General features: G+C 38.9%; 1 protein-coding gene across 5 annotated transcripts in view; it reads right to left on the reverse strand.

The window, feature by feature from the left end:
- zfhx4 (zinc finger homeobox 4) overlaps positions 1-17609 on the reverse strand; it is a 306583-nt gene that overhangs the window by 42374 nt on the left and 246600 nt on the right. For all 5 annotated transcript variants that reach the window (XM_043689133.1, XM_043689135.1, XM_043689131.1 and 2 more), the window contains exons 5-6: positions 14223-14342; positions 411-541 (exon numbers count right to left, since the gene is read on the reverse strand). In XM_043689133.1, the coding sequence (XP_043545068.1) occupies positions 411-541; positions 14223-14342 (251 nt within the window). The remainder of the gene's footprint in view (positions 1-410; positions 542-14222; positions 14343-17609) is intronic.

The following is a 17609-nucleotide window of genomic DNA, read 5'->3' on the forward strand; positions in this document are numbered from 1 at the left end:
AAAAATGGATTCCAAGCTAGTGTAATTGAAATTTAACTAATACAATCATGAATTGAAAGCAAATCTATCAATGAACAATGGTTTTTTTCTATACCCATCCAGTTCACTAATGCCATTAAGGGAAGGAAATCTGCCCTTCTAAATACGTAGCAATGTGGTTGACTCTTAACTGCTCTGAAATGGCCTTGCAAGCCACTCAAATCCAGGGCAATTAGGGCAACAATTCTGACCTTTGTCAGGGTTGCCCACATCCCACAGACAAAAACAAAAAGGATTTGCCAATAAAGCTTTCATAAATAAATAATTTCATGGGAAATACTTTGGTGAGCAATTTCTTAAAGAAAAATGATAAATAAAACAGACCAGAGAGAAAAAAAAAGCAACCAGTGGAAAATGGTTTTGTCTCTTACCTGGTCCTGACCAGGTTTGTTGCTACCAGCAGAGTGAGGTCTCTTGGAAGCGAGATCATCTCCTCCCTGTGGCAGTGACCGGTCTCCCACTACAGAACTCTCTTGAGGTTCTGTACATAGCGCAATTGTTCCTGTTAAACCAATGAAACATATCAGGATGTGAGTGTACTCAAATTGCAATTCAGCAAATAAAACCTGTTATTTCAATAAATGTCCTTCAATTTTAAAAACTGGTGAGCATTTAACCTATTATGCAAAGAGGCAATCTTTACAATGCTTCCATTTTCTTACAACTATACTTCTGGGAGTATAGGTAGTTGTCTAAAAGAAACATATGCAGGAGCAACCAGCCTGTCACACTACCTTGTTTAGTACTCACTACTTCTTGAGGAAAGAAGAAACATCACACATGTCGAAGTACAATTCAATACATCATCTTCAAATTAGTTCATTCATCCTTGTATACAAATAGTGCTCCCAAAAATTATTTGGTTTTGGTTCTTCTCCACCACAATTGTGAATGGGTAGCAGTTTATAAGCCCCTTCGACTAGTAGGGCAGACAAACAGACAACAAACAAACAAAAACACACACACACACACACACACATATACACACACACATACACACGCACGCAATTCTTGCATCTTAAGTCACAAGACACTGAGTGTCAATTTAAGAGAACTGCAAATACCCAAATAAGGTGATGGCAAACCGAAGTATATACTTAAACAGGAAGCTAGCACCAAAATATTTTGTATGCATTTAAGTCAAAGGAATAAGTGACAGCATAATATTTAAACTTGAACCAAATGTTTCCTCGTTTCATAAAATTTACACAAAAAAATATTGCAAAAGCAGACCAACTTGACAATAATTGCTTTTCAGTTGTTTAGTTAATTACTCACTAGCTTGGAAAATTAATCAGTTTTGTACTTGCAATCCAGATTGCTGAGTCGTCAATGTGATTCAGTTCAGAAAACTGCATTTAACACATAAACATTAAACACTTAAATGTTTATGTCTGCAGTGCAATCCTAGATGCTCAGTTGTGGTCATTTGATTTACCCCAGTAATGAAGATCATTCTATTATCCTTGTGAAATTCAAACTCAATTCTATTTTCATTGATGGACTGTAGAAATAACTGGTTATGGTCAGCATTTACTGGGCATTCTTAATTATCTTTCAGAAGGGAGTTGTGTGCTGCCTTCCTGAATCACAAACTTGCGAAGGCAAGGATTTGGATCCAATGGCCATTAAACAATGATGATTCCTGGGTGGCATGGTCTCTCAGTGGTTAGCACTGTTGCCTCAGAGCACCAGGGACCTGGGTTCAATTCCAGCCTTGGGTGACTATCTGAATGGAGTTTGCACGTTCTCCCCATGTCTGCGTGGGTTTCCTCTGGGTGTTCTGGTTTCCTCCCACAGTCCAAAGATGTGGAGTCATGTGAATTGGCCATGCTAAATTGCCTATATAGTGGAAACAGACCCTTCGGTCCAACTTGTCCATGCTGACCAGATATCCCAATCCAATCTAGTCCCACCTGCCAGCACCCGGTCCATATCCCTCCAAACCCTTCCTATTCATATACCCATCCAGATGCCTAATAAATGTTGTAATTGTACCAGCCTTCACCACTTCCTCAGGCAGCTCATTCCATACACACACCACCCTCTCTGTGAAAATCTTGCTCCTTAGGTCCCTTTTCAATCTTTCCCCTCTCACCCTAAACCTATGCTCTCTAGTTCTGGACCCGTCCACCCAGGGAAGAGACTTTGTGTTAGGTGCATTAGTCAGGGGTAAATGTACAGGAATGGTTCTGGGTGGATTACTCCTTGGAGGGTCAGTGTGGACTTGTTGGACCGGATGGCCTGTTTCCACACTGTAGGGAATCTAATGATGTATTTCCAGGTTAGGGATTGTATGTGACTAAGAGGGAAACGTTGGTCCATTGCCATAAGTGAGGATTTTTAATCAAAGGACTGAAAAAGAAGGGGAGGAGTTTAATACAGGGATAATTCAATTGTCATATAGACTGGGTTAACCAGGTCAGCACTAATGCAGTGGAGGATGAATTCCTGGTGAGTGTTTTTGAGGTGTGTTTCTGGAACAGTATGTTGAGGAGCCAACTGAGGATCAGACTATTTCAGATTTGATATTGTACCATGTGAAAAGGCTAATTAACAACCTTTCCACTGGGAAGTAATGACCATAGTATGCACGAATTTTGTGTTATATTTGAATGCAATATAGTTCGTTCTGAAATTAGGGTCTTAAATCTCAGCAAAGGAAACATCAAGGGTCATGATGACTCAGGTGGATTAGGAAAAGACACTGAAAAGATTTGGTGGCAGAGAGACAATGATTAGTGGTTAAAGAAACGCTATAAATTCTACAACAGCCAAAGGGAAAGGTGATTCAACTATAGTTACTGAAATAAATCAAAGATCAATTAAATCAAAGCAAGTGGCTTAAAAGTATGAAAAAGGGTGGTAAATTTGAGAATTGGGAGCTGTGTGGGATGCAGCAAAGGGGGATCCAAGAGACTGATAAGGAACGGGAGGGAGAAGGAATATGAATGCAAGCTAGGGAATGAATGAATGAATGATTTTGGTTTTGGTGTTCTGCTGAGAAAAAGAAAGCAAAATACTTTTCCACTGTCGCCATGATCAGGCACCATTTTGAATAGTTTAAGAATAAGAAAAAAAATGGAAAGGTATAGCTTAAAGAGAGTCCAACAGTCCTGAGCCAGCTCATCAGCAATGATGCCTGCACGACCATCCCTCCTCCACTGACTTGCTCCGTCTACACCGGACCCAACCAATGCCAAAGTCGCCACTCTTCAGGCACCATCTTTCCCCGCTGAGCCAATTCTCCTCCATCACTGCCTCGCCACCTGTGCCAGACCCACTAATTTAGAATTGTAACTATTAACCGCTGGGCCCACCTCGACACCTTGATGCCCATCAACCATGCTTCATTGCTGCTAACAAAGGCCCCGACTAACAGAAGCATAAAGGAGCATAAAGGCACTTTAAAATATCCTATTGATGTGAGAATTGAAAAATATCAGCAATGATAAATGTGGGCCCATTACAGGAGCAAGTAGGAGAATTGGGAAATGAAGGAGAAGCTAAACAGTTATTCAGTCTCTATCTTCACCAATAGGATACAGAAAATCTCAGGGTACCAAGGGATTTGTGTAACTAATCCAAATTACTAAAGAGGTAGTACTTGAAAAAAGGAATACCTGGACTGAGGGTCGATAAATCTATTTGATTAGATGTGGTCAAGCAAGTAGCAAGAGACCTATTGGACACATTGTGTTCTTTCATAAATCTATAGATTCTGTAAAGGGCCGAGCTGACTAGAATGAAGTAACTGCTTAAAAGAAGAGAGAGAGGGAGCATGGAGAACTACAAATCGATTACCTTGATGTTAGCAGTTGGAAAACAATAGCATATGTTATTAAGGATGTGAGAACTGAACATCGAGTCATAGAGTCATAGAGATGTACAGCATGGAAACAGACCCTTCGGTCCAACTTGTCCATGCTGACCAGATATCCCAATCCAATCTAGTCCCACCTGCCAGCACCCGGTCCATATCCCTTCCAAACCCTTCCTATTCATATACCCATCCAGATGCCTAATAAATGTTGTAAATGTACCAGCCTTCACCACTTCCTCAGGCAGCTCATTCCATACACACACCACCCTCTCTGTGAAAATCTTGCTCCTTAGGTCCCTTTTCAATCTTTCCCCTCTCACCCTAAACCTATGCTCTCTAGTTCTGGACCCGTCCACCCAGGGAAGAGACTTTGTCTCTTTAACCTAATTGGAAAAGAATGGCAAAATTGGGAAGACTCAACATGGATTATGAAGAGGGAATCACAATTGAAAAATAAAGCTTTTCTGAGGATGTTAATTGTATCTTAGACAAAGAAGAACCGATGGATGTGGAGCATTTAGGTTTTCAGAAGGCTTTTGATGTGGTCTTGTGCAGGTATTTAGTAAATAACATAAGAGCATGTTGGATGGGGTAGAGGGGGGAATATACCAATATTGATGGAGAATTGGTTGAGAGAGAAAGCTGCGTGTTGGACTAGAAGGATCATTCACAGGATGGCAGGTTCTGCAAGGATCAATTTTATGTCCATAACTGTTCACATTCTACATCAATGGTTTCGAGGTGGAATGAGTCAAAATGTTTCCAAATTTACTCATGACATCAAATTGCTTTGGAGCTCAACGTGTGAGGAGAATGCAAGGTGGATTAAGGAAAATTTGTAAAGGCTAAGTGAATAGGCTAGAACATGGCAGATAGAACAAAATGCAAAGAAGTGTGAAATCATTCACTGTAATACAAAAGAAAAGAAAAGCAGAATATTTCTGAAATATTGGGAGCTTGGAAAGTGTGGATGTCCAAAATGCTTTGTCTCCTTTCCGATGAGTCAAGCATGCAGGTTATCAAACAATTAGAATGGAAAACTATATGTTGGCATTCAGCCAAGGGGCTTTGAGCTCAGAGGTCAAGATATTTTGCTGCAGTTGTAAGAGTTTTGCTGAGATCTCATTGAGTAATGTGTGCAGCTTTGGTTTCCTTATCTAAGCAAAGATATACTTGCCATACATGGACTATAATGAAGGTTCACCAGAGTAATCCCTGGGATTGCAGGATTGTCTGATGAGGAGAGGTTGAGGAGACTGGGTCTGCATTCTCTAGCATTTTGAAGAATAAGAGGGGACCTCACGGAGACTTAACTCATAAACATAAGGACAGAAGAAATAGTCATAGGAGTAGACCATTCGGCCCCTCAAGCCTGCTCCTGCTTTTCAACAATGTCATGGTCTGAGCTGCTCCCAGCTTTAACTCCTCTTTCATGCCTACTCTTCAATTTCCTGATAGTTCGAACATCTACCCATCTCCTCTTGAAATACTTTGTGCTCTCACTCCACAACTATGTGGGATAGAGAATTCTAGACATTCACCACCCTCTGGGAGAAAAAGTTATTTTCATCTCAGTTTCTGTAACTATGCCCCTAGTTTAAGACTTCCCCATGACTGGAAACATCTTCTCTATTTTAAAACCTGCCAAGCCCCCCACAGAATCAGTGTATGGACCATAAGACCATAACACGTAAGAGCAGAAGTGGGTCATTCTGGCCACTGACTCTGTTCTGCTAATCATTGAGAACGTGTCTGATATGATAATCCTCAATGTCACTCTTCTGCCTTGTTCCCATAAACCTTGATTACTTTCCTGATTAAAAATCTGTCTCAGCATTGAATATACTCAAAATGAACTAGCCTTGACAGTCCTTTGCAGTAAAGAATTCCTCTCCAGACTGAGTACACTTAGTAAACACATTCGTGCTAATCACTCTCCAATAGGCAACTCCTGACTCTATAGGTTTTGGTTCTAGACTTTCCCACAAGTATAAACAACTTTACTGTCTAAAGCTCCCCAAAAATCTTATCATTCAACAAGGTTCTTTGCAGGACCAACCTACACAACTGTCCTCATCAGCAAATCCTTCCAGACCCAGAATCAGCTTCATGAACTTTGTCTTGTCTGCCTCCAATGCCAGTGTATCTATCCTTACACAAGGGGGCTAAAACAGTGCACACAATTCCTGTTGTGGTCTAACTATTGCCTTGTCTCAACTTAGAAAGACCTTACTAATTTTATACTCCATTCTATTTGAAATAAACTCGAAAAATTCCATTTACCTTCCTGATTATCCACTGAAGTTTTGGGATTCATACCTGAGGACTGGTCCCAAACCTCTGCTTTGTAGCTTTCTGCTGTCTTTCCCCATACATAAAAAAAAAATCAGCCTCTATTCTTCTTGTCCAAGTGCCTAACCTCACATTTTCCCTTATCATTTTTCATCTGCCATTTTTTTTGCCCACTCAGTTAAACTGCAATTAGCCCTCTGTAGATTTTGTGCCACCCCTCAACTGGCTTCCCACCTATTTTTGTGTCATCCACAAACTTAGTGATAGTATGTTTGCTTCTGTCATCCATGCCATTAGAACAGAATCTAAGTAATTGTAGTTCCAACCATCTGCACCAACAACTCGCAATCAGAGGAGGTATTCTGAAGCTTGGCACCAGGTAGGTGACAGAGATTTCACGTCTTTCTGTCTTTGCTGCAGGGACCAGTATCTATTCCCCTACAAGTGCTCTCCCCTATTACGACATTTCTTCTTCCACTTTAATGGCACTCTGGACCATGGTGCAGTGGCTGTGGTTAGTTGAATCATCCTGTCTGAAGTCTGCACTGTCATTTACACTCAGAGCAAGAACCTCATACCGATGAGATAAGGTCACTGTCTGAGACCTCTCCAAAGCTAAATCTTAGATCCCCAATCTGTGTCTCTTGCAGTCACATCCTCTTGTCCCTGACCGTGGTCCAAATTTGATTTATGATGTGTCACAATGTGATGGCTACTTGCCAATTCTCAGCCCAAGTTTGAACATAGTCCAGACCTTGTTGCATGTAGGTAGCATCATGATGCAAGAAATTGCAAATGGAATTTAATATTTGGAAATTGTGGGTGAATATCCCAATCACTGACTGTAAAATGGAAGGAAGGAGGGTGATGTAGCAATTGAATATGGTTGGGCCTAGGACATCACCCTGAAGGAGTCCTGCAGGGATGTCCTGGGAGCTTTTTGCTAGGTATGATTCCAATGAGAAGTTATCTCCTGATTCACATCAGGCAGAGGTTCACAATTTTCAGTTGAAGTATTCTTTCTGAGTGAAGCTCATGAAGCCTGGTCAGTCATGGCATGGAATGACATTTTCTCATGAAATCTTCTGTCCTCACCTCATCAACTAGGCAGCCTGGCTATTGGGAATGTTTTTGAATGGGAAGTCAATACCAATGTTTGTGGCACCAATTTTGAAGCCCAGTTGCACACACTTCAGATGTTGCAAGCCAGGAACTGGCCCTCTTCCTGTGGTGTTTGAGTCAGGAAAGGAAAGCTGTCTCCTCACTGCTGACAGGGACTTGGAAGTGGTGGAGAAGAAGATAATCTTTTTCTAGCTGACCCACCATAGCAGGCCACACCATCAGTCCCAGGCAACCGAGACAAACTACAGCCCTGTGTCCTGAGTGAAAGTTGGACAAATAACACTGCAGGAAATAGGTCCATGATCTTCTGAGCTCTGCAAGAATAAGTGGCACCATCTTCTCTGCCATCTCACTCTCCGGGCCACCACTCCCTCCAGCTTTGCCAACACATGCCTGTCACTGAGGCTCATGGAATACAACAATCATTATCACAGACAGCACATCAACTCGGTGACTCTCACTAGATCATCCTCCCAAAATACCAACCCTTCCTGTCCTCACTGTGATACCTCCCCACCTCTCTTGCCCGTCATCACCTCCGACTGTTCTCGCATCCACTCTCATCATATGTAATCCTTCCTTTCATGTGAAGACTGACTAAAGCCCTGGATTAATGTCTCAACGGCACTTTGTGGGCATGGTGCTGCAGATGCTGAGTGGTGGGGGTGATGGGAAGGAGGGCCATCCTCCTGTTACAACAGGCAAAGCTACCAGCTCAGCCAGTCCTGCCTCAGATTAGAAGGTGCACGGTGGGACAGTAAACTGGTGACTTGAACACTGGAACATCCTAGTAGTGGTAAGTACCTCCGCCTCTCCTGCCATGCAATTCCATGAGAAAGACACTCGAGGGTGCTTTCAAGGAATGCATGTGGTGAAGAGTTGAAGATGGCATGATAAAATTTTCCATGAGGCATGATGGATTGAGGCCATGAATCCCAGCTGACAAAACTCTATCTGAAAATGGAAAAACTCCACCCTGGAATTCTCTCTCCACAGATGCTGACTGGCCTGCTGAATATTTCCAGCATTTTCTATTTATACTTCAGATAGTGAAAATCCAAAATATTTCACTCTCGCAATAAATGTTCAGCATGCGGCATTTAGAATTTTAATTGAGAAAAGATGTATCCCTCAATGCAAACTAATGCTGCTGTCATCAAAACCCACTTGTGTTGATAAAAATGGCACATTACCACAGCTGAATTAGTTGGCTTTCATTCACTGGAAGGTTTTGCCAATTCTAATCTTGGAAATGAAACCAGGTGTCATGTTACAATAGAATACATCAATATTTGGTTCAAGTATTTTTATTTGTATTTGTTGTTTGTGGTGCTTGAGTGATTCAAGCCTTTGCAAGTTGATACAATTATTGAGTTCTACTGAAAAAGGTCCTTCGGCCCATCAGGCCCATGCCAGTCGTTGAGCATCTATCTGATTTAGTCCTCTGCCAGCACTTGGCCAACAGCCTTGTACTGTACTAAAAAGGTACTTCAAGGAGTTATCTAAATACGTCTTAAACATTTCTGCCTGCACCAGTTTTTCAGGCACTGCGTTCCAGATACCTATGACTCTCTGTGAGAGAAAATGCCTTCCTTAAATCCTCTCAAAACCTCCTAGCCTCTGACCTTACTTCTATGCCCACTGGTTATTGAGTAATGGGAGAGTTTCCCTTATCCACACTTCTCAATTTTGTGTACCTCAATCAGGTCCTCCCTCAGATTTCTCTACTCAGAGGAAAACAAGCCGAGCTCATGTCACTACAGTCTGGATAGTCATTAGGACCATGTTCAAAGAAGCAGAGGTGCCTGGGTAATTTATTTGACCAAGTATGCAATTGTCCAACATTGCAGCAATTGTGAAGTATGTCTAAGTCAAACCAAGTTTTTGATGGGCTTTATGAATAGAGGTGCAAAGCTACAAGGTTTTAATGAACCTATTTAAAAAAGTCCAACCTCACTGTGCCAAGTAAGTTTTTCCCATGCCAAATCTGTGGAATCCTCCTCGGATTGGGGGGGTAGAAACCATGCAGATTCATTGTTCTCTTCAGGGCACACGACAGAGAATGAAGTAGGGATTGAAGTTTGGGCATGTTAAGAATACATTCACAGTGGTGGCCATGGGAGAACAGTGCAACACTTGAAAACAAATCTTATTTGGGCTTCATGGTCCTCTCCCACTAAGTATTCTCTCCTTTAAGAGAGGACAAGGAAATGAATGCTGGGCACCCCACTACGATCCATCTTGGCTCATTCAGTCATATTATGGGCCCCTTTTTCCTGGATTGAGAGAATCAGAGGGATGGAATGAAATGAGAGAGGCGGGCACAGCTCGAAGTGCAGATCAGTCGGGAGAAAAGTGGCCAGGTGTCCTGACCAAGTAGGAAGCACAAACGGCTTCAGTCTGGAGGCTCAGAGCAACTGGGGGAGATACTGCCTGAAACAGACTGGTAGAGTATGAACCTTGGAGCCAGTAGGGTGCAATGGAAGAGAGTTAGAATGAATGTGAGCAGTAGAGACAAGTTGGTGGCACTTGTCCTTTCAGACCGCAGAAGGTAATTCACCATCTTCCTGCACTGCTATACATTGCTCTGGACCATGGGTGGCAATGTCAGACCAAGTCTGATGCCATGGTCTCCAGTGACGGTCCTATCTTTCAGGTTGTCTTAGTTGGCCAGCTTTGGGGCAATTCTTCCAACCCTGCAACTGTGAATGGCAGTTCTTGGCTGGCAGTTATTGACCAAGTTCACAGCTGGGCTTTAGATAAGGCACTGGGTGATGGGAATCCCTGAAGATCACAACATTAATGAGTACTTCCTTTGCGGAAAGGCACAAGATAGCATGAGAGGGGTGCCATGGAGGTGTGGTGAGGTGAGCAGCAGAGAATTGCATGAGAAACCCTGCTAGACGCCACACAGAAAACCTGCTTGAAACTCCTTGGATTTGATACTGAGCCAACCTTTGGTAAAATTCAGCACAAGTTACTTTGAAGGCAGCAACAGCATCAGAGGGTACTGTCATAAAAATCTATCCTTTGTTAGATTGAATATGAGCAATGAATTGGCACTAGATAAAACATAAGTAGATATGCATTGTTGATTTCCTATAATATATAAAATGAAAGCACTATTGGATGAATGCACAATAACTTATTTAAATGAAAAGAGTAGAGCTATTTTAAACAGATACAATGTAAATTCTAATATACATAAATTATTCCTATTACACGTTCTTAGAAAGGCATTCATGACAAGAACTATCATTAGTAGAAAAAAAATCCCACCTATCCTTTTTGTCTGCAGACAAATACTCCTACTTCATAAACGCTATCTTTTGACAAGCTAGTCCTTAAGCAGCACATATTACGTTTATGGCTGACATTTAATTTTTATTAACATTATGTTTAGTACTCAGCTTTAGAGCTTGCTGTCACATTCTTTAACACCAAATTGTTTCTGCTTATGTATATATCCTGACCTCATTTTATTTTCATCTCTAACAATAATGCACTATTCTAAGTAGCTGCCACATGATATTTCTCAGAATGACACAGGTTCTTCATGATCCTGGTTGCTTGGTCAATTACAACAAAACAAAATGCGCCGTGTGATATTTGCACAGTGAGAATCTAGTCTACAAGTCAGGCAATTAACCTGGCTGCTGATTGCTGCTGTCTGAGGAATTTGAATTTCAAGAATAGCCTGACATTGCTTATCTACTTGAAAATAATGTGGCACTATTAACATAAAATCATCTAGTTAGTATACAGTTCCAATTATTGTCTTGGGTACAAACAAAACACATCCATCTATTATTCCTGTATCCAAATATCTTCTATCTCTAAATTAATTCTATGACTTGTGTCCAAATCTAAACCATCATTAATGTGTACTATAGTATATATTTTGCCTGTAACAAATTGGTACTGAATATTCACAAGCATGCGTAAAAAGCCTCAGTAATACAAACAACCAAATGATAGAACTACAGTAGTTGGAAACCAATGTGATTTATTGCATACACTTAACAGGTTTGTTGCCAAACAGGTAATAAAATCATGAAGTAAACAGTCCACTTTTACATCTAAAAGACAGAATGCAAACACAAAGAGTGCAATTACGGGGGCCAATCAGTAAGACACTCCTGTTCCAAAGAACTGAAGATGCCAAATAGAAATCCTAGACTGTTAGTTACTTAAATTTAAGAAAACTATCACTACTGCCTTTGGGGACTACATCTTCAAAAAGATATTAAAATTCACTTATTCGTATCATTTTGTAATCATGGCCACCTTACTAAGAGTCACAAAATTTAGATATAGCTTAATATAAAGTTATATTGACACAGCATCTATGTATGACAGAAGTATACATCCTTGCAATTAATCTTAAAACTGAGAATAAAGTTTTAATATCCAAATACTGAAGCATTATTTTGAATTTTGTAAATGACAACATTTGGAATGGCTTAACTAAAAGTGAGCTGTACTCTCAATCAGACATGCTGAATATATTAATTAATTTCACGCCATCACAAATTTATATTTATGGTACTCGTCTTATGCAACAAAAGTGCTTTAACTTAATGCTTTAAATAAGTTTGTGTTTCAAAAAAAATGCAGAGTACTTGTTTGTATGTCACCTGTAATATTATCATTCCATAGAGTTCAGATGCTGACTGCAAAATTATAGACATTTTCTCATCCACCATAATTGTTAATCCACAGCACCCCAGAGATACTACAACTAAACCAGTATTTCAATGTGAAGTTCGATACTAAACCTCTCCTACAGTCCAATGTTTAATTGGTTTCAAACATTTAAATGTCCAACTGTCTGCTGACAGCAACGATACAATGATAAATGCTCACTGTCCATGCTCACCTCCAGCTTCTCTCATTACTATATCGGCATGCGCAACATAAAGTCAACTTTCAAATGTGAAAACATTTTCTTTCGCAGTTTTTCCCCTGTTTACACCGACATACTTATTCATTTCTTTCCTTCATTTTCAGGTGTTTCTTAAGGTTTAAAAACTCTTTACATCAATTTAGTTCAGAGATTTCGCTGCTACTCCATTTGCTCCTGGATGACAGCTAATTCAGCCTTACATATCTGTAGTTAAATAGAATACAATAACAGATGTAGCATTTTTCTATTATATTTTACATCTCTTGTCATTGATGTGAAATACAGAGTTGGAAAAGTAGGTTAACCATTACTGACCCATAGTTCAAATGGCAGCATTTAAATGTCAAACGAAGTCATGCATCATGCCCAAGCCCAAACTTTACTCTGGCATGCCTACAGTTGGATAAGAGTATTTTTTGCAATATTTTTTCAAATACTGTGATGAGCGAGACAGAAAAATTGCAAAAATAAAGTCCTGAGAAAGGCTTCTCCTTGCTTTAATGTAATATAAGTTTAAGGAACTTTTGTCTCATTTCCTTGCGTGTGCATAAATTATTTTTAAATAATAAAAATAATGTTTGTGAATAAGGAAGAATTGCTCAAAAACAATGGCATGTCCTATTGGTGATTCTGTCTGAAATTATGAAGGTTAATATACATCTTGTGTATACTGCATTATGAAAACTTAAGCCCTGTCAGAGATACATTACATCAATGTAGTGCAGAATTAATCTGGAGTTAATCCAAATTAATACATGTGCATTGAAAATGCAATTTTGATTATAATTAATCTAAAGCAGTGCTAGATTAAAATGCCAATATAAATGAGATATTGGTGAGTTCTGCTTCACCAGATGAAGTCAGTCCAATACAAGCAGCTTGAATTCTGCTCCTTGATAATTCCAAATGTACCAATTATTGAGATGAACTAATGCAACAACACAGTGATACAAACACTCTAATGCTGGAAAACAAAAATGACAAGGTTTAGCTCCTTACTGGATTCTATTTTATGGAGTTCCACACTGCATAATCTGAAATGACTTTGACATTCGACAAATTAAATTGAAAAAATAAAATCTATTTTTCTGGTGCAATCAATTTGATCAGAAGGGGAGCGACCAACAGTCGTGCCAATATAGTTACCATTTGCAAATGCTTACTGAATATCCCTTTACAATCTTTCTGTAAGGCAATGGCATTCCTATTTATTTTTAAAAAGCTGTTATTTATTTTCAAAGTCTAATTTTGAAGCTCATTCCTTTCTGGGTAAAAAGACAGAGAGGTATTGAGCAACAGTAGTTTCTAAACCATTTTTGGATGCTACTGTTTCGTTGCTTGCAACATAATGTAACTGCCTAGCGTGCAGCAAAGATTGAAAATGTAATATCATTCTTGATAGCAGTTTTCTTTTTGATAATAAAGAAATTCAAACAGAAATAAAAAAAGCAAATCATACACCCTTCAATATTTGCCAAACAAAATAAAGAACAGAGCCTGTGATATTTATACCAGATGCTGGTTTTCTGCAAGATGCGATTAAGGCAGTACAATTTCTGCAAAAGGCATTAATTCAGAATTTATTGTTCAGGTAGAGAAGGCTGCTTTGTATTACTAAGGAAAATGACTAAAAAGTAAGTAGGCTGGAAGGCCTCTGGTCAGTGATACTGATATGCCTCACCATAATGGAAAAAATACATGATTGGTATCTAATCCTGAGCTTAAACAAAATTAATATGTCATCAGAGGAATCACAAGTACAGCAAAGATTAATGAAAGGCGCTTAAAATTACAAGCATGCAAACTTATTTGATTAAAAAATAATCTCACTGGCCATTCTGTAATATTCTTCAACTTATCCGCATCTATCCTGTCAGATGGTTATGATTAAAAATAGGTCAGCGTGAGGCTACTGATAGAAATCACATGTAAAACACACATGTGATGAATATAATTGAGACGGGGGAGGGTAACTGTGCAAATAATTTTAAGATCAAAGAAAATTTAATATGGAAAGATGACAAAATCTACAAGTATTACCAGAGTCTTTGTCAGACTTCTTGTTTTCTTTGTTGTCTTTTTCAGTTGCTTCCTTGTTTTCAGAAGCACCAGCTGAAACAGTGGTTTTACCAGGCCCTTCAGAGTCTTCAGTCTGCTCATCTGCAATTAAAAATGTGAGGGAGATTAGGAAAGCAGATTACTAACTGTACAGTATTTGTTTGAGAGAAACGTTTACTCAGCTCTATAGCCTGTGCATCACAGAAGGCAAAAGTCAAAATATAGTATGTGCTGCCCAATGCTAATTTCAAAGCTTTTACTCTTTATTGGAAGGTTAAATATTGTCCAAGTAAAATACTATTTATCACTTGCATATGTAAAGAAATGCAGTTAATTGCATGTCTGGATGCAAAATCCAATTAATTTTAAACTTTAGACCCTTTTCTCAGGGGCGATAAAAATATTATAAAACATATCTACATCTGTTGATGTGAAAGTTAAAAAATCGGTAGCTTAATTATGCAGATTTTTCTCAACAATATATAATTAAATATAGTTAAGCACAACATGTGCCAAATGCCTCAAAATAAAATTGCACTAATTTAGTTTTTGGTCATTTTGTGTTGATAGAAAAATATATGATGCATCTAAATTTTTTTAAAAATGACTGTCTCTAGGGGGCACTCCTTTAGATGCAATGTAATATTCTATCAAAGAACCTGCGATTGATACCCATTTGAAATATTTGTTGTAGACCGATTGCATACCTCCATCTATACGCAAATCTATAAAGAAAGGCTAATACCAATTTAAATAGTTATGTATTCTTCCAAGTTGTAATGGTGTTGGATTAATCTGTTTATGCAGTTAGCTGCATGGCTAGGGTTAGGCAGCACTAATCCATGAAATGCCCACTGTTCCTTTTCATCCTGTGATCATTTGTCTCTCACTGTGTTGATGTCACATTTTAATGAATTTTTAGCAGCCTGAGTAATGCCAGATAACCAGGCCTGCAACTCCCACAGCACTGCATGCTGCGTTCACTGCATTGCAAAATAAAAATCATATTTGCTAGTCCCAATAGGAATTAAACAAATTAGGTGATGGAAAGAAAATGGTGCGGTATCCTGTCGGTCAAAGTAAAGGCCTTCACTCATCAGATTCATAAAATCTTAATAACCATAAAAATTGACCTCAAGGAGGTGAACAGGTCCTGAGCACACTGACATACAGTCCCTCAGTCCTTGTTTGATAAGCAATGCTTTTGTTAACTGGCTAAGACAAGTTAACCCCTTATGTTCCATACAATGATCCTATTTTACATTTATGCATGACACATCAGCTCAGAAATAAATATAACATAACATTTTCATTGCAAATGCTACAATGATTGAAGGGGGAGAAATGAGTAGACTCCGAATACTATGTTTTATTGATAGTGTTCTGACAGCAGGGTGAAATATTCCCTGTCACATGCAGCAGCTGGTTGCAAAAATTGCTAGTTTAGCACTAAGATGACTCTTGGGTGACAGCGTTCCGAAATTCTGAAATGCAGAAATAATAAGCCTGAGTGGTGTGCTCAATCAGTGGATTAAAAACATTCTCTGTGTATATAAAATGCTATGTTTGCTTTTATATACCCATACAGATTGTTTAATTTTATTTTTCAATTTGAAAACAATTTATTTGTTATACATATTTGATTTGATATAAATAGGCTTTGCCTTTACACAAAGGCAAGAAATGGAATCATTTTAAACTGATGTGTTCTAATCCATCTCAAGGGTGTGTTAAAAACAGATTGATCTAAATTGATTTGTACCTTGATGTGCACAGATTAACCCGGTTCAGACTGATTAGAATAGGTTTACAAACTCTATTGGACTGTATCTACTCCCCTTATTTGTCTCAATGGTAGTGCTCAGTATTTTCCAATCTTGATTGTTAATCAAAGTAGAGACTCTGCAAGCTCTCTGGTCACAGTAGGTAGACAAAGCTGTATTTGTAAAGGTGGTAGGGGAGCACAGTTTGGGCTGCTGTTCATCTGTGATCATGACCAGAGAGGTCTGTGCTAATGCCAAGTGCACATACAGCTCATACCCAGTGTCGGGACCTACAACCTTAGAAATCTTGTGAAAGACCTCTTTTTCTCATCCTTGGGAATTTATGCATTGTTCTTTGACTGGATTTACTGACCCATTTTCTGTGGGCGAGGAAATGAAGTGTCACGGAGTGTCCTTACCTTCGGGGGACATGAAATTTTCAAGGCTATCACGGCACACATTAATAAAACATGGTGTGTTAAAAGGCAAATTATGAACCCAGTAAGAGTAACTATCATCTGGGTCTCATCAGTCAGTTTGCTCAGCTCTCTTCTGCCTTTCTGGTATGTGTTTTAAGAGCGAGAGAAATTCCCAGACATGTTCTCCTATACATCATCATGGAGTCTGACCCAGGCCTGACCCTCACAACAGTTTGACTAATCTGAACGTGAACAAAGACTTTATGTCAGCAGCACAGAGCAACTGTGGGATAGACTCTCCCCATCAACTTAATAGCAAACAGCAGTGCTGAGGCTATAACTTAGAGGATTCCAACATGCCACAAACAAATAAACCTCCAAGGTAAACTATTCACCAGATACATATTTTTATCTTGCTACCTTTCGATTTGCTTCAATGCAGCAAAAAGAAAATATTTGTAAAAGCGCAACAGAGACTTAGTAGAAACAAGAAGCTGTTTATAGAAATATACACATTTTAAATCCTCAGACACGCAAAGAGTAATTTTTAATTTTGACCCTGACATGTATGAAAATTTAAATTTAGCTTGTAGTGTATTTCCATAATGGAATAAAACCCAAAATAAAGAAAATGCTCTGGTTTATAAACAACAAAACAAATGTTCACAATTTTGACAAACTTACTTTGAAAACAGCCTCAGATTTTCTCTACACCAACATTTAAATGTGAGGTCATGTACCGCAGAAATTAAAAATGATCATCAAGTAATATTTCTCTAGTTACAAGGAAAAGACTTAAGTGTATCAAATCAATGGCTGAAGGAGGACATGGCAGCCTATTTGCCTATTACATTTCTCATTATAAAATATGAGATTTCCAAGCCACAGGGTCTAAGCAGAACTTGGTACTTTTTACATATATTTTATTACACATGGTAGTAAAAACCATCATCCTGCCATCCCATGTGCTGTAGCTGTAGTTTTTTATAATTACAATCAAAATTAATTAGTAGAAACTCTAGGGTTAGGTGATCTCCAAAGTGAATTCAATGATATTTTTGTAATACATACATCACATTCTCAGTTGTGTAGAATACCATCAGCATATGCTCAGGTAATAATTTATTTTCATTTGCTTCTATCAGGAAAACTAAAATGGTTGTAATTGTAGTTTAACTATGAATTAC

This window comes from Chiloscyllium plagiosum, chromosome 4 (assembly GCF_004010195.1).
Source record: "Chiloscyllium plagiosum isolate BGI_BamShark_2017 chromosome 4, ASM401019v2, whole genome shotgun sequence".
Classification (NCBI taxonomy): Eukaryota; Metazoa; Chordata; class Chondrichthyes; order Orectolobiformes; family Hemiscylliidae; genus Chiloscyllium; species Chiloscyllium plagiosum.